The 22172-nt window shown below is 41.4% G+C and overlaps 1 protein-coding gene across 4 annotated transcripts in view; it reads left to right on the top strand.

Moving 5' to 3' along the window:
- Nucleotides 1-22172, top strand: part of PLXNB2 (plexin B2) — a 280779-nt gene that overhangs the window by 173125 nt on the left and 85482 nt on the right. For all 4 annotated transcript variants that reach the window (XM_077264920.1, XM_077264921.1, XM_077264922.1 and 1 more), the window contains one exon: nucleotides 13263-14367. In XM_077264920.1, coding sequence (XP_077121035.1) covers nucleotides 13276-14367 — 1092 coding nt within the window. In that variant the 5' untranslated portion in view covers nucleotides 13263-13275. The remainder of the gene's footprint in view (nucleotides 1-13262; nucleotides 14368-22172) is intronic.

Raw genomic sequence — 22172 nt, 5'->3', positions numbered from 1 at the left:
CAATGTGTCACAAGAAAACAATGTCAGAATCACCGGGATCCATGCAAACGTTCCAGATTTATTAACTCCTAAAGGGACAGTGGTCAGAATTGTAAAAATTGGCCTGGTCATTAACATGCAAACCACCTTGGAGGTTACGGGGTTAAATTGCATGAGAGAAATTAGCAGGAAAATTCAATCAGGGGTAAACACCCCCTGAAGAAGCAACACCTGCGAAACGTGCGTTGGTGACAGCGGTCCAAGGCACACATAGCAGGCAGCCATAGGTAACGAACAATATTTGAGTTTGATGCTATCTGTCTCACCTGATTTGTACGCAGTGACTACTGGGCAAATGTAAATATTTTTGGATAGATATATTACTATTTACAACCTCTTCTCTCTGGTTTGGTCTGACAGATAGGTTTAGAGCCCTGAAACACTGAAGCAACAATGCAGGGTTTACTCTGGGTAACCATTCCCCACCACGCATGATATTGTGCCATTACCATTATTGGAGGGGGTTTTGAGTACCCACCCTTTCCCTATATGTTATAGACCTACAGGACAGAAGATGCGTTATATACATGTTTGCTATCCAGCTGTTTCTTCTCATTTTGGACAGATAACTATGAACACTATACTTCCATGCAGACCCAGTGTGCTCCAGCAGTGGTGTTGTGAACCGCTTATTTTTTTTTAGTTTATTGTCACTAACGTTTACCCCAATTGTATTTTCCTGCTCATTTCTCTCATGCATTTTAAATGTGTTTATTGTCTAAATAAAAATTAAAGCTGTTTTGATTATATAGCATTGACTTAGAGTTCTCTTTATGTGGTATCTGTATGGAGTCGCGAATGTAATTTTGCACTGAGCATAAAGGGTGCGTATTTGTGCACCAACATATAGGTACATATGAAAATATGGTTGTGTGGGGATTTTTCTTGCTACTTATAGCCTAGTTATGGAGTCAGAATAACCACTTTAAGGCCTAGTTTAAGGGCTAGTTTTTACAGCAGAGTCTTTCCATTGCTTCATTGTCCCAGTCTCTGGGTTACCTGTCCATATATTACTTAGGTGTTTGTCACTATTTTTTTCAGTGATCTGAGTTTTTTTTTACAATAATTTGTTTTAAAGCACAATTCATTCCAGGATGGTGTACACGTGAAGTGGTTTTATGTGCATATAAAAAGTCATATCATATGTCCATACAAAAGCTCCTGGTGGAGGAACATGTCACCAGATCAGTCCATCACCCTCCTCCAATTGTAAAACACCTCACTGGGGAGGCTGCAGTCAGGGCTGGTCACATGCCCATCCGCCCGCAGATATTGTATGTACTGAAATGATGGTCAGGGTGTGAGGAAATTTGCATTAACAAGAGAAAGTGGCTGACTTCCTTACCTGAGGATCTCGGTGAGCTCTATCTGACTGAATAAGCTGTGCCTCTTTTATCTGTCTCTTTCTGAGCTCCTCTCAGCTGATGGCCACAGATTACATTGAATTTGAATGTGCAAGGACATAAAGAGCCTATAAAATCAAAACTGTGCAAAATTAACAAAAATTATTTTCAGCAATACATGCACGCATTTAAGTAAAAAATAAGATTTGTCCTCAAAGGTGGCCAACCCCTTTAAGGACTAATTGAGGAGTAACTAACTGTGAGGGCAGATGTAAACATATTGATGGAGTATATTTTCAGATTATTTCTAGTAATAGAAAGTGAGGATATTTTTAGATAGTTGCTCTTGTCTTTTGTTCACGTTTTGGTGCATTGCCAAAAAAATGGAAATATAATGTTTCTAGTATATTATTATTATTCACTTGACAGAGCCACAAATTTGTATAAATGTCTTTCCACATCTATGAATTGTATTAACTGAATATTTTGTACATCTTGTTTTTCATGCTAGTTCCATCAAGACCCAAAATCTATATACATGTGAACGCTCCCCCAATAGCATGTGGCAGCCGCATCTTGTAGTCAGCCCTATGCATGGTATGCCATTAGCATTGTGAATAATATGTCTAGTCTTGGGCTCTAAAAATGGAACTGTGCCATATTTGGAACATTTATGCCCATGTATCCAGTGTTTTTCCATGGACTGTCAGTCTGGCAACTGGTATTTGTCAAGCATACTGACATGCCCAGGTATTTTCTAGACTGCTTTGTGTTATTGATCTCTTGGTGCAATGGTTGTTCTTTCAGAAAGACTGCGGTTTATTGGTGTTGACTGAGTCGCCCTGTCAATACATAGATATACATTCGGGTTTTTTGATTTTGTATCACAATTTCTGATTTCTCAATCATTTAGAATGAAGGGGAACAAATATACAGAACTTTATTTTTCAATGTTTTGCTTTGACCTTTATCTTTATTCTTTGAGTGTTTGATCTAATAAAAAATCTTATGGTTGAATGGGTGGGTCATCTGTTGAAAACTTAGAAAATACCCCAAAATAGTTTGGCTTCATGTAGTCTTTACAGTGTCTTGAAAAAGTATTCTTAACCCATGAACTTTTCCATATTTTTTCACATTAAATGTTTTTATTTGGCTTTTATGTGATACCAGATGGAGGCCCGATGCTATCGCATCGGGGGGCGTTAATGTTACATTGGAGGCAGGCTTTGCAGCGATGAGATTGTCTGACCGTGTACAGAACATACCACAGCTCCTGGGCAGGGGAGGAAGCAAAAGATAATACTGACATTCCAGCAGGAGATCGCTGAGGATACATTTTGTGATGTCAAATATCGTTTAATAACAGTCAGTGAAATATTTTACCTCACAAAAGAAATCCTCTGTGATCCCCTGCTGTATTGTCAGTATTGTCTTTTGCTTCCTCCCTTGCCCAGGAGAATGTGGTAAGCTCCATACACAGTCAGACACAGACAATTTTTAAAATGAACTTTAGTTGGTGGGAAAACCCCTTTAATGTGACCGGCTTCTTCTGCCTGTAGACACGTTGAGCATCTGCCGCCGGGATCAGCCGAATGATTCCCTGCACCTGCGCGGAATTTGCGCAGGCGCAGTAAGTCAGACCGCCGCCATCTTTGTGCAGACATAGCGGCGGTCACATTAAAACTGTGCATGCGCTCCTCCTGTACAAAGATGGCGGCGGTCAGTGAATCATTTTGCTGATCCCGACAGCGGCGTGTTCGCGACAGTGTTCCGCTGGTGGTACCGCGCAAGAGGCTGCATACGGCGTACACGGGGTGTGTGTGTGTGGTGCGTACGGCATATACAGTGTGTGTTTGGTGCGACAGTGTTCCGCTGATGGTACCGAGCAAGAGGCTGGTACCACCAGCAGTTTCCATATTGAGACACCCATCACTTGGGTGTCCCAATATGGAGGTCGGTGAACTTCCTCCGCTTGGAATTCTGGGATTCGGACACGTCTAGACGGAACAGGATGTGAAGACATTTCAAGGTAAGTATATATTAAGATACCAACAGAAAGTAGCAAGTATTTAAAGTGTACAGGAAATGATAAATGGTTTTCTAGTTATTTTAAAAGTATAAATCGGAAAATTGTGACATGCATTTGTATTCAGCCCCCCTGACTCAATACTTTGTAGGACCACAATTTGCTGTAATTACTGCTGAAAGTCTTTTGGATACCCAAAGTCTCTACCAGCTTTGCACGTCTAAAGGCTCAAATGTTTGTCCATTTTTCTTTGCAAACTAGCTTTAGCACAGTGAGATTAGATGGAGGCATCTGTGAACAGAAATGTTCAAGTCTTTTCACAGTTTCTCAGTGGTTTAGGCCTGTACTGTGACTGGGCCATTCACACACATAAATATGCTTTGATCTAAACCATTCTACTGTAGCTATGGCAATATGTTTAAGGTCTTCTGCAACCAACAGGTTTTCCTCCAAAATTGCCCTGTATTTAGTTCTATCCATCTTCCCAGCCACTGCTGAAGAAATGCATCCACATAGCATGATGTTGCCACCACCATTTTTGATGGTGGGGATGATGTTTTCAGGGTGATGTGAAGTGTTAGTTTTCCGCCACACATGGTGTTCTACTTTGGTCTCATTTGACTAGCGATAAATCTGCTGTGGGTTTTTAAGACATTCCTTTTAAACCTCCACCCGTTAGCTCCATTGCAGTTTAGGGGAGCTAATCTGTCTTTTTGAGATGTAACCTTCCAGGGCTACTTTTCTTTTCTCAAAGGTGTAACTGCTGTGTGTCTTGTCCCATCTTAAATGGGTAAAAAGTGCTGGTTAAAAGTAAATTTAAAAAAGCAACTTTACAACTTACATTTTTTAAAAAATCCTCTCCATTCTCAAGAGCAGAGGAATTTTTCATTTTAGATTTATAATTTCTCATTATTTAGATAGCAGAGGGACTGGTAACCTATCAGGAGGAGCCGGTTTCCTAAGCAAGGAATGCGTATTTGCAAGTTCTTAGAGCTAACATGAAATGCATCCGGCCAGGTCCAGTTCCCTCACTCTCCTCCCGTGCTGCAGAGACTAATCTGCCCCTGCCCGCAGCATGTGAGCGCATACAGGACCAGTGCCGCAGTCATGCTATTAGTCTGAGCTGTTAAGTCCATGACCCTTCCTGTGAAAAAAGCAGATTATACAACCCCTTTAATTGTAGACCTTTTCCATAGATCCAAACAGAATCCACAGCATGGCATAAGCAGAAACTTCCCCGTCTTATGTGTGGGAGTATGGCAGTCCTGATAGCGATTAGTAAAGGTAACTGTGGTGTATTTGGAGTAGACGTCTGTTGCTATTTATAAAACTTGTAGTATGCTGATGAATATGATTACACGTCTGTGCTTTTTTTCTCCTTCTGTCTATTGCTCTCCATTTTTGTATAGCACTCTCAAGGGATCTACATTTAACAACATGCATCACCATGGTAACGGTGTAGAGCAAAAGGAGGGGAAAAAAAGCACACTAAATTTTTGCTGTTATCCCTAAGAGACCTTCCAATGATCCGTAACTTCACGGGCTGATTAAGGAAAACTGGAAACAAATAGCAGCCGTCTGATACCGTCTGGAATTCTCTCACTTCTAGGCTGTGTACACACGGTGAGTTTTTTCTGCTTGGAAATAGGCCAAAAACGCTATGGAATCCTTATGCAAGCTAATTCAATGACAATCCTGAAGTGTTGTGCACATGAACAGTACATTTCATTTGAGTATTTGCAGTGTGTTTTTTTCTGCAGCATGTTAATTCTTAGTGCGTTTCTGTCTTTCACCCATTGACTTCAATAAAGTCAGTCAAATCTGCAGCAATAATGCAGATGTAAAAACGTTTGCGGATTTGCTGAGTTGTTTGCATTTTCATGTACTTCCTATGGTGTTTCCCACTCTGTCATCTGTCAGCGTGGAAAACACTGGCGCCGATGTTCTTATCAGCAGTAACGCTACCGTCGGTAAGACAGTCGGTCAGAGCGCTCTACGGGGTCATCCTGTCTGATGTCAGCATGACTAAGCAGCTGTGACTGTGACCCGCAGCGGTGACCCGCGGTACAACTTACCCCAGGTCAGCAGGCGTGGGCTGATGAGACTACTGCTGAAATCACGCTACGTCTGCTGTCACTAAAAACAGTGATGGCAGGAGCCACTGATGGGAGATGTAGTCTCCTCAGCCGGCGCCTGTGCTCACAGTTAAAGTAAATAATTCCATACATATTCAAATAAAAATAAAAAAACACATTATTCTCACCTCACACCAAATCGCTTATGCCCTCGTCTCCTAGAAAAAATGTAAAATAAGAAACCAGCATATACTCATCTGTCCGCCGTAGTCCACGTACTCCAGAGTGTCCCACGGCAATCTTACTTGTAGAACAGTCACATCGGGAGATGTGACTGTTCTACACGGCCGCCGTTAATACACTGACGGGAGCGTCATCACTCCTACAGTGTATCACTGAGTTGCCATGCTCTCAAAGTCATCAGGATCGTTGTGGGCCATTATTGATTATCTTATCTGCTGACAGGTGAGGAATATAATGGTTTATTATTTTATTTTTGTTTCAGTAGACGTTGACTTCGGTGGATTAGGCATTCGGTGAGTATGGTTTAATTAAGATTTATTAAAGGAGTCTGCGTCATTATTTCAAATAAAAGACTTTATTCTGAGTGTGTTTTTTTTTTTTTTTATACAATATCACTATGGGGTTATTAATGGATAGGTGTCTTATAGACACCTCTCTATTACTAACGTGTGGGCATGATGTCCCCTTACAATACAAAGGTGACATCAACCCCACAAATATGAACCCCACTTGCTACCGCTAAAGGGCAGGTGGGAAGAGCGAGGCTAAGCGCCAGATTTGGCACATCTTTTAGATGCGCCTTTTCTGGGGTGGATGAGAGCTGATGTTTTTAATCTGAGAAGGGCCAATATCCATGGCCCCTTTCTAGACTATTAATATCAGCCTGCAGCTGTCTGCCTAGCCTTTGCTTGTTAGATTTTATAGAGGGACCCTATGTCAATTGTTTTCTGGGGGTCCCCCTGTAACCAAGCCAGTAAAGGCTAAGCAAACAGCTGTGAGCTGATATTATGAGCCTGGGAACCTTGAGGCCATGTGCACACGTTCAGGATTTTTCGCGTTTTTTTTCGCGTTTTTTCGCTATAAAAACGTGATAAAAACGCGAAAAAAAAGCTAACATATGCCTCCTATTATTTACAGAGTATTCCGCATTTTTTGTGCAAATGTTGCATTTTTTTCCGCGAAAAAATCGCATCGCGGAAAAAAAAGCAACATGTTCATTAAAAATGCGGAATTGCGGGGATTCCGCACACCTAGGAGTGCATTGATCTGCTTACTTCCCGCACGGGGCTATGCACACCATGCGGGAAGTAAGCAGATTATGTGCGGTTGGTACCCAGGATGGAGGAGAGGAGACTCTCCTCCACGGACTGGGCACCATATAATTGGTTAAAAAAAAAGAATTAAAATAAAAAATAGTCCTATACTCACCCTCTGATGGCCCCCGAAGTGTTCCCGCCTCTCCGGTGCATGCTCTCTCTTCCATTCCTATAGATCGTGTGGTTCAGGACATGTGGTGACGTCGCTGTCTTGTGATTGGTCGCGTGACCGCTCATGTGACTCACGCGACCAATCACAAGCCGCGATGTCATCGAAGGTCCTGAACCACACCGGCATCTATAGGAACGGACGCCGCTGAGATCGGCTGTCTGCAGAGGGTGAGTATAACCATTTTTTTTTTATTATTATTTTTAAACATTCTATCTTTTACTATAGGTGCTGCATAAGCAGCATCTATAGTAAAAAGTTGGTCAAGTGTGTCATAATCCGTAAAGTTAACATGAATAGTGTTGATTGTGACCCTTACAGTACCTGTAATTCAGTGTGATGCTGGAGCTGCTCTTCATTGCTCCCCCTCCCTTCTGGGATGTTACATCACAGATCAGGGGAATGGTCTGCTACCATCTGCTAGTATAAACTGTGCAGGAGGTGTGGGTTAAATCCGCGCTGCCTTAATGGCAGCACGGATTTAACCCACACCTCCTGCACAGTTTATATTGTCATACGGCCGTTGATCGGCTTGTGGATCTGCAGCAGCCGAAATCGCTACATGCTCTTCATTCAACAAAATCAGGTGAGCAATTCTAAGAAAGCTCTCTTGGTTATCTAAAGGATAAGACCCTATTTTGCGCTTTGTGTCTCCATTTTTTTTCCTATAGCTACCATCTGCTAGTAGCAGCCAGACCCCTGAAAATATCTCCTTCACTGCAGTCTGAGCTGAGGGGGCATAACAGGGGTGTGGCCTGCTCCCTGTTAAGGGTATGTGCACACGCTGCGGATTCTGCTGCAGATCCGCTGCGGATTCTGCTGCAGATCCGCAGCGGATTTGACGCTGTGGATCCGCAGCAGTTTTCCCAAAGTTTACAGTACCATGTAAACCTATGGGGAAGAAAACCCGCTGTGCACATGCTACGGAAAATTCTGATTATTTTCCGCAGCATGTCACTTCTTTCTGCGGATTCCGCAGCGGTTTTCAACCAGCACCAATAGGAAAGTGCAGTTGAAAACCCGCAGAAGAAACCGCGATAAAATCCGCAGTGAAAACCGCAGTGGTTTTGCACTGCGGATTTTCCAAATCCGCTGCGGAAAAATCCGCAGCAGAATCCGCAACGTGGGCACATACCCTAATAGTCCTGCAGCTAAGGAGACATTATCAGGCTACTGGCTGCTAGGAGCGGCCCCGGCCCTACCAAATCCCTTAATTTTGGACTAAAGTCATGGACAAAAATTTTGAGAATGAGACAAATATTAATTTTTCCAAAGTCTACTGCTTCATTTTTTCTAATGGCAATTTGCATATACTCCTGAATGTCAGAGTGATCAGCTTAACAGCAATTACTGTACTTGCAAAGTCAAAATTTGCCCAGAAAATGAACTTTAACCCCCAAAACACATTTCAAAATCATTGCAGTCCTGCCTTAAAAGGAGCAGCTAACATCGTTTTAGTGTGATCCATTAACACAGGTGTGGGTGTTGATGAGGACAGGGCTGGCGATCAATCAGTCATGATTAAGTAAGAATGACATCACTGGACACTTTAAAAGGAGGCTGGTGCTTGGTATCATTGTTTCTCTTCCATTAACCATGGTTATCTCTAAAGAAACACGTGCAGCCATCATTGCACTGCACAAAAATGGCCTAACAGGGAAGAGTATCGCAGCTACAAAGATTGCACCTCAGTCAACAATCTATCGTATCATCAAGAACTTCAAGGAGAGAGCTTCCATTGTTGTCAAAAAGGCTCCAGGGCGCCCAAGAAAGACCAGCAAGCGCCAGGACCGTATCTTAAAACTGTTTCAGCTGCGGGATCGGACTACCAGCAGTGCCGAGCTTGCTCAGGAATGGCAGCAGGCTGGTGTGAGTGCTTCTGCACGCACTGTGAGGCGGAGACACTTTGAGCAAGGCCTGGTTTCAAGGAGGGCAGCAAGAAGCCACTTCTCTCCAGAAAAAACATCAGGGACCGACTGATATTCTGCAAAAGGTACAGGGAGTGGACTGCTGAGCACTGGGGCAAAGTCATTTTCTCTGATGAATCCCCTTTTCGATTGTTTGGGACATCTGGAAAACAGCTTATTCGGAGAAGAAGAGGTGAGTGCTACCACCAGTCTTGTCTCATGCCAACTGTAAAGCATCCTGAAACCATTCATGTGTGGGGTTGCTTCTCAGCCAAGGGAATCGGCTCACTCACAGTCTTGCCTAAAAACACAGCCATGAATAAAGAATGGTACCAGAATGTCCTCCAAGAGCAACTTCTCCCAACCGTCCAAGAGCAGTTTGGCGCCCAACAATGCCTTTTCCAGCATGATGGAGCACCTTGCCATAAAGCAAAGGTGATAACTAAATGGCTCATGGAACAAAACATAGAGATTTTGGGTCCATGGCCTGGAAACTCCCCAGATCTTAATCCCATTGAGAACTTGTGGTCAATCATCAAGAGACGGGTGGACAAACAAAAACCAACAAATTCTGGCAAAATGCAAGGATTGATTATGCAAGAATGAACTGCTATCAGTCAGGATTTGGTCCAGGAGTTGATTGAGAGCATGCCAGGGAGAATTGCAGAGGTCTTGAAGAAGAAGGGTCAACATTGCAAATATTGACTTGCTGCATTAACTCATTCTAACTGTCAATATAACCTATTGGTACTCCTAATATGATTGCAATTATATTTCTGTATGTGATATAAACATCAGACAAACACTAATAAAAACCAGAGGGCAGCCGATCATGTGAAAATATAATTTTGGTGTCATTCTCTAAACATTTGGCCATGACTGTACAGAGAAGGAGAAATTATTAGGGAGCTGGCTGTTACTAGAAACAGGGAGCATGTTGCATCCCCTGATCATCCCAGAAGGAGGGGGGGCTGTGAGGGGCAGCTCCAGCGTCAAACTGGGTTACTATGAGGGTTACTGCACCATTCTTATTAACTTTCTTGTTTATAAAGCCATGGCCATTTGAGTATTTTTTTTTTTTTAATGTTCCCTGAGTATCCCTTTAAAAAAGGATCATCATACATCTAATATATCCGTCAGAGACCTTGAAATGTGTCATCAGAAAATTACTTTAGTGTTTTTTTATTGTTAAAGGGCTTTTCCGACTAAATACTGTAGGTGGTAAATTTATCGTTTTTTGGGGTCCATCCACTGGGACACTTAAAAAGGAGGTCCTAAAATACTCTGCATGAGCAGTTTAGAAGTGTGCATGCTTGACGACCAAGCTATGTCAACAAGAGGTTGCCTGTTTCATGTTAGGGGGTTAGTCCTGATCTGCTCAATTCTGCTGCTAATTGTAGCCGATGACTACATGCCTACAAACACCTACAGGGACATGTGCACATGTTCTAATAAACATACCGGAATGCACAAAAGCTGCGGATTGTGCACACGTCCTGGCAGTGATTGGAAAATGTAATGTCACATGACATGCCCTGGTGACCTCCAGTTGTTCACGCATCCTGGCATGGATCAGTAGATGGGATGTTGCCTGCCCTGGTAACCTTATGATGTGGAAGTGAGTGGAGCAGGGTTAACCCTTTAGTGCTAGTAGATGCGATATGGACTTTAAGATATACGGTAATTTTCAGAGTACAACATTAATGCCCTTGAATTATGTGATAAGAGTGCGAATATTCTGTTTGATTGTTTTCTGCTTATATAAAAAGAGGGCATAGAAATAACCATAATTTTTCTTGCAATGATTTTAGAGTAACAATTTATAGTCTAAAGTCACAAATTAATTTTTCTCATTACATTAAGTGAGTATGTTTTCCTAATGAGTAAATTGATTGTAATACTTGGTCCTATAGGTGTAATTGGTATTTAATTAGTGATAATTGAGCACTAAAAGGCTGGAATGCTCGAATCGAGCAGGTCGGACGGGCTCAACTCGAGTACTGAGTATAATGGAAATCAGTGGGAAGCGCAGGCATTTTTCCGGAAGACTCTTAACAGGAGAGTTGGGGAGGCAGGAAAATCACTGAAATGGATGGAAACAGCTCTGTGATGGAATAAGAACGGCATGGGGTTGACACTTGGACGCATCTCTGGCTCCCAGTTCTCTGCAGGGAGCAATGTTAAGAGTATTACTCCACTTTTATGGACAGACAATAAAACAGACAAAGCTGGAGATAAAATAGATTTTTCAGGAAAAATTGTAAGGAAACACTATTTCCTGTATATAAGGCAAAATTAAAAAAAGAGAAATAAATAATAACTCCCTTAGGCTGCGTGCCCATGATCAGTAATACTGGCGTTCTGGAGCCTGCATATTTTCTCTGTACAGTACAAGTATAGTGGATGAAATTACTACATATCCCATGCCCGCTGTTCTTTTTTTTAATGAAAGGTAAAATCACCTGCGGTGCAGGTTTCCAGGGTGCAGCATGTCAATTTCTCTTGCAGGGAACGATCAGTCTTCTGTACGGAATTTCCCCATAGACTTTCATTAGATGCGGTAAATGCTCAGTTTAAAAAAAAAAAGCACATGCTCTTAGTGCGCTTACTCAGGTATTTTTAGCCTTATTTATTCAAATAATGTTAAAAAATGACATGGGGTCCCCCCTATTTTTGATAATCAGCCAAGGTACAGCAGACAGCTGCGGGCTGACATTATTAGGCTGGGAAGATCCCTGGTTATTGAGCCCTTCCCAGACTAAAAATGGAAGCTCAAAGCTGCCACAGAATTGACGCATCACATTAGATGCGCCAATTCTGGTGCTTTGCCCTGCTCTTCCTGATTGCCCTAGTGCGGGGGCAATCAGGGTAATGGTAGTTGGGTTTTATAACAGCTGTAATTTGTTAAAAATCACAGCTGACATCAAGCCCTGAGGTTAGTATTTTTGGAGAGGTGTCAATCAGACAATCCATTTACCATCCTGGTAATAAAAATTAAAAAAACACAAAACCCCACTATATGTGAATAAAGACTCCCCCACACTATCCCTTGCTCACAAATTTATGGACATTTTTTAAAAACATTTTTTTATGCAAGTCTGCCATAATCCAACGAATCTGAAGTAGTCCAGAAAAGGATACCTGAAAGACCTAAAAAGACAGACAGTTCACCAATTTATTACTCAAAATGTTGCCACGCAGGTCTGCTGTAGCCCACGTTCCTGACATCTGTCTCTGGCATTTGTGAATAGCAGTAAAGTGACCACTATTCACAGGCAGCGGCTAGGTAGTTACTACAATGACCATCAGAGCCGCTGGGTCCCGCTGCGCTCAACGAGACCTGATGACGATGATGAGCGTTGGCATCCTCACCTGGCACCTGTGAATAGCGATGTAGGATTTTTTAAAAAACCTTTTTCAATAAATTGGTGAACGAGAGATGGTGTGAGTGAATCTTTATTCAAATGAAGAGGGTTTTTTTTGTTTTTAATTAGTATAGTAAACTACACACACAAAGCACTGATTATATATCTCACCGATATCTATCTAGCCCATATTGATCTATTTATATCTTTGCACATCTAACCAAAGAGAGACAAAAACGCTTGAAAAGATCTAGATAACTGAGATTCAGGATTCATGTTTCGTTCCTGGTATTATGCTCAGGCATCTGTGAACAGCAGTAAAGTGACCACTGTTCACAGGCACCTGGTAGTGACAACAACTCTCATCATCGTCGCCGGGAATTGCTGTTCTTCTTGACAAATCACAGCTGTCATCAAGTCCAAATATTACCCGTTTGCCACACAACCAGGGCAGTCGGGAAGAGCTGAATGAGCCGAGTTGTGTATATATATATTGTGAAGGACCCTCTACATGAAGTTGAATGCTCTAATTGATGTAATCGATATTATAATATATATCTAGAGGTAACCCGAAATGATGCTAGGGTGTTGACACAATGATCCATTTGTGGCATTGTACCTCTAATTAAAGTCTGCTTTACCCAAATGTTGGCAGACTTCGTTATTGTTGCGGTTTAAATAGCAGTATACCACATCTTGTGAACTATATTTTGCACCTTTTTGACGCTCGCGCTTTTTGCATTTTTTCCTTAGGAGGCTTTTTAATGATCTGCATTAAATGTTAAGTTTTAATATCCCGCATGCTCGCTCCTCACTATATGTAATATATTATTCTGACCGGTCAGGTGAATATATAACTTTGACGTAACTAGTAAATGAAGGTAAACTATTCGTATTTGAAAATCTTACTGTTGTTTGCAGTTTAATGACAGCTGGAGTCTTAAGTGCTTGTATGTCTGTGTCGTCAGCTTTCATCATTTTCTGTTTTTCTCTTGCAGAATTTCTCCAGAAATGGCTACATGGATCCAGCTTGTGAATATTTTTTTCTGTATTGCTCAAGTATCAAGCATAGAACAGATTCGTTCTTTTCTGAGTGACACAGAGTTAAATCATCTAGCAGTTAATGGCACCAGCACTGTATACATAGGGGCAGTTAACAGACTATACCAACTCACCGGAGAGCTCGAAGTACTCGTCAATGTTACTACTGGACCGAAACCTGATAGCAAGCAGTGTACACCGCCTATTGAAACGACGCAGTGCCCTACTTTAGCCCAGACAGACAATTATAATAAGCTCCTTCTGCTTGATGTGCCAAATAGCAGAATAATCGTTTGTGGTAGCATATTTAAGGGAATTTGCTCTCTGCGACATCTAAACAATATATCTGATCAGATATCTTATGATGATAGCAGGGGAGAGAAGTCTTTTGTTGCCAGCAACGATGAGAACGTTGAAACTGTGGGTCTGGTATCTGACATGAAGGAAAATGGCTCTCGGGTTCTGTTTGTTGGGAAAGGTGCTAGCCTACATGATAATGGAATAATTATCAGCACTCGAATACTTGATGAAATGGATGATAAAGGTCCATTTGAAACTGTTATGGATTCTGCAACTTTTAAACATGTGTATTCATCTCTGAGCACACAACAGTTTGTCACCATCTTTGAACATTCTCAGCATGTGTACTTTATATATAACCAGCTGGACAAAAACAGCCATAGAAATCGGACATTCATTACCCGTCTCTGTAAAGCGGATTGCAACTATTTTTCTTACATTGAGATGGATCTTATATGTATGGATGGGAATATTCCTTATAATATTTGTACCTCTGCCTACCTTGCACGTCCAGGACACGAGTTGGCAAGTGCCATGGAGATTTCAGACCAGGACGACGAAGTTCTGTTTGGAGTTTTCAGCACTTTTGACAACAATCAGGAGAAATCTGCTCTTTGTATGTTCTCAGTGGAGAATATTAACAAGAAGTTTGAGAAAAATAGAGAATTATGCTACAACAGTACTTCGGAGCCATTAAACAAAGAGGGAGAAAGTATTTTCTCCAAGCCATTTGGTGAAAGAACAGGCTGCGGTCGAAATAAGGTAGAGTATCTTGTAATCAGGTTTTTTTATTCCACTTGATGTTGTTCTTTTGTTTTACTTTGCCCTTTTTTAACTCCTGGAAGTAAGTTTTCTTTTTTTTCTTTTTCTTGGAGCAATGTAATAAGTATACTGCATTGAGTCACGGTAATATTAGAAAACATTTAAGCAACAAGCGAGGGTGATAAAGGGGAGATACCTCCAATCACCAGAAAAAACTTGCTACTCACCAATCAGTATAGGTTCAGCAACAAGTGAGGCTAATAGGCTAAGGGTCCTTATTCCTCAGCACCGCTTTTTAACGGTGCTGAGAAATAAGTGTATAGTGCCCCCCAGCATAAGGTAATCTCCAGGGTCTCAGCTACTGGTAGCAGAGACCCCTGAGAACATGATTTGGGCTGGTTTTTACTGTCCCCAGTCTCGTGATTTTGGTGAATAACGACAATCGCAAAAAAAAGTCAGATTTTCAATTAATTTCTCTCTCCTCTGATATGATCTAGCCTACCGGAGGAGAGAGAAATGGGATTCCCTGAGCCCCCCCAGTACCTTTGGCATCCATGGACTTTCCTGCTCCGACCCCCGGCAACAATAGGAGATTTTCCTATTGGTTCATTTTAATCACTATAGTAGATCCTATCACGGTGATCAAAAAAAAAAAAAATAGTAAATCAATTCCCCCCCCTCCCTTTCTCACCCCCTTAGTTACGGTAGGTAAAAATAATTAAAAAAATTGTTTTCCCATCCTTTAGGGTTGTCGTTGAGGCAAGGGTTTGGGTTAGAGCTAGGGTTAGGATTGGGGCTAGAGTTAGGTTTGTGGTGTTGGGGCGATGGTTGTGGTGTTCGGGCAACGGTTGGGGTGACAGTTGTGGTGTTGGGGAAATTGCACAACAAATTTTGTGGTCCATTTTCTCCTGATACCCTTGTGAAAATAAAAAAAAATTGGGTCTAAAGTACATTTTTTGTGAAAAAAAAGTTAAATGTTAATTTTTTCCTTCCACATTGCTTTAGTTCTCGTGAAGCACCTGAAGGGTTAATAAACGTCTTGAATGTGGTTTTGAGCACCTTGAGGGGGGTGCAGTTTTTAGAATGTATCAATTTTGGGTATTTTCTGTTATATTGACCCCCCCAAAGTCACTTCAAATGTGATGTGGTCCCTAAAAAATGGTTTTGTCAATTTTGTTGGAAAAATGAGAAATCGCTGGTCAACTTTCAACCCTTATAACTTCCTAACAAAAAAAAAGTATTTCCAAAATTGTGCTGATGTAAAGTAGACATGTGTGAAATATTATTTATTAGCTATGTTCTGTGACATCTCTCAGATTTTAAGGGCACAAAAATTAAAAGTTTGAAAATTGCTAAATTTTCAAAATTTTTGTAAAATTTCCGTAATTTCCGAAATTTTACCGCTAACAATATGTACAATATGTCACGAAAAAACCTTCTCAGAATCAGTGGGATCTGTTGAAGCGTTCCAGAGTTGTGACCTCATAAAGTGACAGTGGTCAGAATTGTAAACATTGGCTTGGTCACTAAGGGGTTAATGTTATTTAAAAAAACAACCACAAGAATGTATAGCAGGGCAATAAGACACTCATATATCTTAAGAATCAATAGTAGTCGGTTTCGACCAGAGATATTATAAGGGTGATATTGACCAATGTTCCAATCATAAAACTCAAGTACTGTTAAACCTAGTGATACCGACTACAGTCTTACTCTGGGTTCTGTGAAGTGTAGTGAAGCTGAAGATCCCTGTGTGGGAGAAACTCGTCGGGAGGTACATGTGTTTAGGGCCAGTTCACTTCAAGGGCCAGCTGGGGTCTGCCCTTGTCAGGGCAAGAGCTATGGGGTTTAGGGCTAACTAAATATTTGAGGGATATGTAGGGCCTCCTAGTAGACCCATCTGACCAAGAGATATACAAGACTGATGTCTGGTGTATTGAAAATTCCCTTTGAATCAAGACCTGGAAGAGACGGTTTCAGACTGTCTTTCTTTGTTTTAGTTATAATTTCATGAGTGTTGACACTATACATGGTACATTTATAGCTGGACCTGATATATAAGCGAGGAGAACCACTGTCAGTTTCACAAGAATAGGGGTGAGCTAAACTATTATCAATGTCACCTTAAATATAATAATCAAATTACTTCTAGGTCCACCGCCTCTGCTTCACCTAGTCCAGTGTTCCCCAACTCCAGTCCTCAAGAGCCTTTGTATTGCTCAGGTGATAATTGCAGAACCTGCACAGGCAACAAGTCCATCATTTGTGCAATACTAAGGAAATCCTGAAAACGTAACCTGTTGGTGGCTCTTGAGGAGCATCTATTAGACCCTGAATCATTAATGGTTGATAATGCGAACGGTGGATCTGTCTCTTGTTGTTTTATAATTATGGTAATAATTTCAACCATAGATAGGGGGGCTGCACCTCAGCCCACATCTAATAGGGACATATTATCTTCAGCCCTATTTTTTCTTTTTTTGGTCTCATTTAGGTCTACAAGTATTCTTAGTGCAAGCTGAACCGATGTCCGCTCCACTACATTTCTACAGTATTTGAAGACAATATATATATGATCTCTGTCAGTCTTGTTTGGGTTTATAGTGAAAGCTGAGTTATTGTCCGCTTCACTACACTCTACAGAACCCACAGTGAGACTAAAGGCCGGTGTCACACTTGCAAGTGCAATGCGAGAAACTCTCATCAATACCCGGCACTGCCCCCGGCACTTTGGACTGGAGCGTTCAGCTGCATAGAAATACATGCAACCGCACCCTCCGGTCCCGAGTGCCGGCGGCAGTGCCGGAAGTTGATGCGAGAGATTCGTGCGAGTTTCTGGCATGTCACACGCAAGTGTGACACCGGCCTAATACTGTAGTTGGTGTCACTATGTCTAAAGGGAACCTGTCAGCAGGATTGTGCACAGTATCCTACAGACAGCGTCAAGTCGGCGCCTTTTATACTGATTAATAGTGATGACCGAGTATACTCATGCTCGGGTGATCTCCGAGTATTTATGACTGCTCGGAGATTTAGTTTTCATCGCGGCAGCTGAATGATTTACAGCTACTATCCTGCTTTATTACATGTGGGTATTCCCTAGCAACTAGGCAACCCCAACATGTACTCAGCCTGGGTAATAGCTGTAAATAATTCATCTGCCGCGATGAAAACTAAATCTCCGAGCAGTCATAAATACTCGGAGATCACCCGAGCCACGAGTACACTCGCTCATCACTACTGATTACATTGATATCTTGGTTGATGAAATCCGTCTTGTGGTTGTTGTTTAATCTTTATTTTTAGTTTTGAGTTAATGATATGCCCGTGCTTCGGGGCGGCCTGTAGGGGGGGTCTTCATGTGGTGCTCTGATTACATATTCATCTGTATGGCTTATGACAGTGATAGCGAAACGGCTGCTCTCAAAATAAGTCTTGTTTGATCTTGCAGATAGTGCTAAAGTTTATTCAAAATTCACCACAGGGTAATACAAAAAGAATTAAAATAAGGTACGAGGTTAATGAGGTACGAGGTGACGTTTCGACCCTGTATGGTATGAAAGAAGGACCAAGAGGCTGTATAAAGAAGGCTGAAGTCCCAGCTGGGGCTTAAGGTTCTGTAGAGATGGCGCCTGTTGTGGTGGCTTATGACAGGTCACTGATACATCACTAACCTGCCCCCTATTTTACATACTGTACATCTTAAGAAAAAAATTCTACATAAAGGATTTACAGACACTCTACAGCAGCAAAATGACAGAATATGAAAAATATTTAGATAGACTCTTAACTTTGCTTTTAGGAGTAAAAAATCATTCTGCTGTAAAGTGTGCATAGCCTTCAAATATCATAGCCTAATTTACTTTACTTGCCCATTTAGTGAATTGCATTGAGCACAATAATCTTATAGATTTATATCACTAGAGTCCCTCTTTATGAGCAATATAATAGGAAACAGCAGCCAGGGGTAAATCCTCTTCCAATTATGGTTTTCTGTTCTCCCTGCTTCCCAGTCTCAGGATCTGCTCTGCTAATCTGGTAGTGGAGTTCATATAGTATTCTCTAATATACCAGTAAAAATGGCCCTAGAGGTAGCGACTGATGTTTCCCTTGGCATATTTGGTCTTGGTAATAATTGTTTTTGTGAAACATAGCTGCAAATTTTACATATTTTGCAGATGCCCATAATAAAACACTAGATACAGGGGTATTCCCATCTCCACAAACCTATCCCAATATGTATTAGGTGTAATAATATTTTATAATATCTCCAATTAGAAATGTAGTATAGTTTTTCTGATTCGCTGTGTCTCCCTCCTCATGTGCAGGCATTGCAGGACCTTGTGCATCCATGGTTACGACCACTGATATAGTTACAGTTAGCTAGTTGTTGTATACACATACACACATACAGTCATATGAAAAAGTTTGGGCACCCCTATTAATCTTAAGCTTAATGTTTTATAAAAAAAAAAAAAAAATGTTTGTAACAGCTATTTCAGTTTCATATATCTAATAACTGTTGGACACAGTAATGTTTCTGCCTTGAAATGAGGTTTATTGTACTAACAGAAAATGTGCAATCTGCATTCAAACAAAATTTGACAGGTGCATAAGTATGGGCACCCTTATCATTTTCTTGTTTTAAATACTCCTACCTACTTTTTACTGAGTTACTAAAGCACTTTTTTTGGTTTTGTAACCTCATTGAGCTTTGAACTTCATAGCTAGGTGTATGCAATCATGAGAAAAGCTACTTAAAGTGGCCACTTGCAAGTTGTTCTCCTGTTTGAATCTCCTCTGAAGAGTGGCATCATGGGCTCCTCTAAACAACTGTCAAATGATCTGAAAACAAAGATTATTCAACATAGTTGATCAGGGGAAGGATACAAAAAGCTGTCTCAGAGGTTTAACCTGTCAATTTCCACTGTGAGGAACATAGTAAGGAAATGGAAGAACACAGGTACAGTTCTTGTTAAGGCCAGAAGTGGCAGGCCAAGAAAAACATCAGAAAGGCAGAGAAGAAGAATGGTGAGATCAGTCAAGGACAATCCTCAGGCCACCTCCAGAGAGCTGCACCATCAACTTGCTGCAGATGGTGTCACTGTGCATCGGTCAACTTTTTCATATGACTGTATATATCGTGTGTATAATGTATGTTTGTGTATGTATATATTACATATGCACACACACAGGTGCTTCTTACAAAATTAGAATGTCATATTATCAAAAAGTTAATTTATTTCAATTCTTCAATGCAAAAAGTGAAACTCCTATATTATATAGAATCATTACAAACGGAGTGATCTATTTTAAGTATTTATTCCTGCTAATGTTGATGATTATGGCTTACAGCCAATGAAAACCCACAAGTCATTATCTCAGTAAATTAGAATACTTTATAACACAGTTTGAAAAATTATTTTAAAATCTGAAATGTTGGCCTACTGAAATGTATGTTCAGTAAATGCTCTCAATACTTGGTTGAGGCTCCTTTTAGATCAATTACTGCATTAATGCGGCGTGGCATGGAGGCGATCAGCCTGTGGCACTGCTGAGGTGGTATCGAAGCCCAGGTTGCTTTAATACAAGCCTTCAGCTTGTCGTCTTGTTGGGTCTGGTGACTCATCTTCCTCTTAACAATACCCCATAGATTCTCTGAGGTTAAGGTCAGGCGAGTTTGCTGGCCAATCAAGCACAGTGATACTTTTGTTTTCAAACCAGGTATTGGTACTTTTGGCAGTGTGGACAAGTGCCAATCCTGCAGGAGAATTAAATTTCCATCTCCAAAAAGCTTGTCCGCAGAGGGAAGCATGAAGTACTCTAAATAAAATTTCCTGGTAGATGGCTGCGCTGACTTTGGTCTTGATAAAACACAGTGGTCCTACACTAGTAGATGACATGGCTCCCCAAACCATCTCTGATTGAGGAAACTTCACACAAGATCTCAAGCATCTTGGATTGTGTGCCTCTCCACTCTTCCTCCAGACTCTGGGATCTTGATTTCCAAACAAAATGCAAAATTTACTATCATCTGAAAAAAACACCTTAGCCCAGGTAAGATGCTTCTGGCATTGTCTATTGGTCATGAGTAGCTTGACACAAGTAATGCAAAACTCGTAGCCCATGTCCTGGATACGTCTATGTGTGGTGGCTCTTGAAGCAATGACTCCAGCAGCAGTCCACAACTTGTGAATCTCCCTCGAAGTTTTGAATGGCCTTTTCTTAAAAATCCTTTCAAGGCTACGGTTATCCCACTTGCTTGTGCACCTTTTTCTACCACACTTTTTCCCTCCATTAAACTTTCCATTAATATTCTTGGATACACCACTCTGTGAACAGCCAGCTTCTTTAGTAATGACTCTTTGTGGCTTATTATCCTTGTGGAGTGTGTCAATGACTGCCTTCTGGACATCTGTCAAGTCAGCAGTCTTCCTCATGATTGTGGAGCCTACTGAAACAGACTAAGGGACCTTTTTATACGCTTAGGAAGCCTTTGCAGGTGTTTTTTATTAATTCTAATTTACTGAAATAATGACTTTTGGGTTTTCATTGGCTGTACGCCATAATCATCAACATTAACAGAAATAAACACTTGAAATAGATCACTCTGTTTGTACTGAATTTATATAAAGAGTTTCATTATTTGTGTTGAAGAACCGAAATAAATTAACTTTTTGATGATAGTCTAATATAATATAAAAAATAAAACTTCCTTCTCACTCCCAATGGGAGTGGTCTTTGTTGTCCTTTCTCATTCTCGGGTCCTCTACCACAGCGTAGAACAGCATATACCAAACACCACAGCCATGTAGCGGGGATTGTATACAGGAACATCTGCACAGCATATGGGCTAAGTCCAAGTGGGAGACCCCAGAAAAAGTGGTGGAGAATGAAAGGGCTAAAATCCTGTGGGACTTCAAGATCCAGACGGATAAGTAGGTGTTGCCTAACCAACCCGATATTGTGATAGTAGGCAAGGACCAGATGACAGCAATGATAATTGATGTGGCAGTGCCACGTGACCGCAACATCAGAAAGAAGGAATATATATATATATTATATATACACACACGCACATATATACACTCCTCAAAAAAATAAAGGGAACACTAAAATCCCACATCCTAGATATCACTGAATGAAATATTCCAGTTGTACATCTTTATTCATTACATAGTGGAATGTGTTGAGAACAATAAAACATAAAAATTATCACCGTAAATCACAACTAATATCCCATAGAGGTCTGGAATTGGAATGATGCTCAAAATCAAAGTGGAAAATGAAGTTACAGGCTGATCCAACTTCAGTGGAAATGCTTCAAGACAAGGAAATGATGTTCAGTAGTGTGTGTGGCCTCCACGTGCCTGTATGACCTCCCTACAATGTCTGGGCATGCTCCTGATGAGGCGGCCGATGGTCTCCTGAGGAATCTCCTCCAAGACCTGGACTAAAGCATCCGCCAACTCCTGGACAGTCTGTGATGCAACGTGACATTAGTGGATGGTGCGAGACATGATGTCCCAGATGTGTTCAATCGGATTCAGGTCTGCGGAACAGGCGGGCCAGTCCATTGCTTCAATGCCTTCATCTTGCAGGAACTGCTGACACACTCCAGCCACATGAGGTCTGGCATTGTCCTGCATTAGAAGGAACCCTGGGCCAACCGCACCAGCATATGGTCTCTCAAGGGGTCTGAGGATCTCATCTCGGTACCTAATGGCAGTCAGGCTAGCTCTGGCGAGCACATAGAGGGCTGTGTGGTCCTCCAAAGAAATGCCACCCCACACCATTACTGACCC

This window comes from Ranitomeya variabilis, chromosome 5, assembly GCF_051348905.1.
Source record: "Ranitomeya variabilis isolate aRanVar5 chromosome 5, aRanVar5.hap1, whole genome shotgun sequence".
In the NCBI taxonomy this organism is placed as follows: domain Eukaryota; kingdom Metazoa; phylum Chordata; class Amphibia; order Anura; family Dendrobatidae; genus Ranitomeya; species Ranitomeya variabilis.
This window is presented reverse-complemented; position numbering and strand designations above follow the sequence as displayed.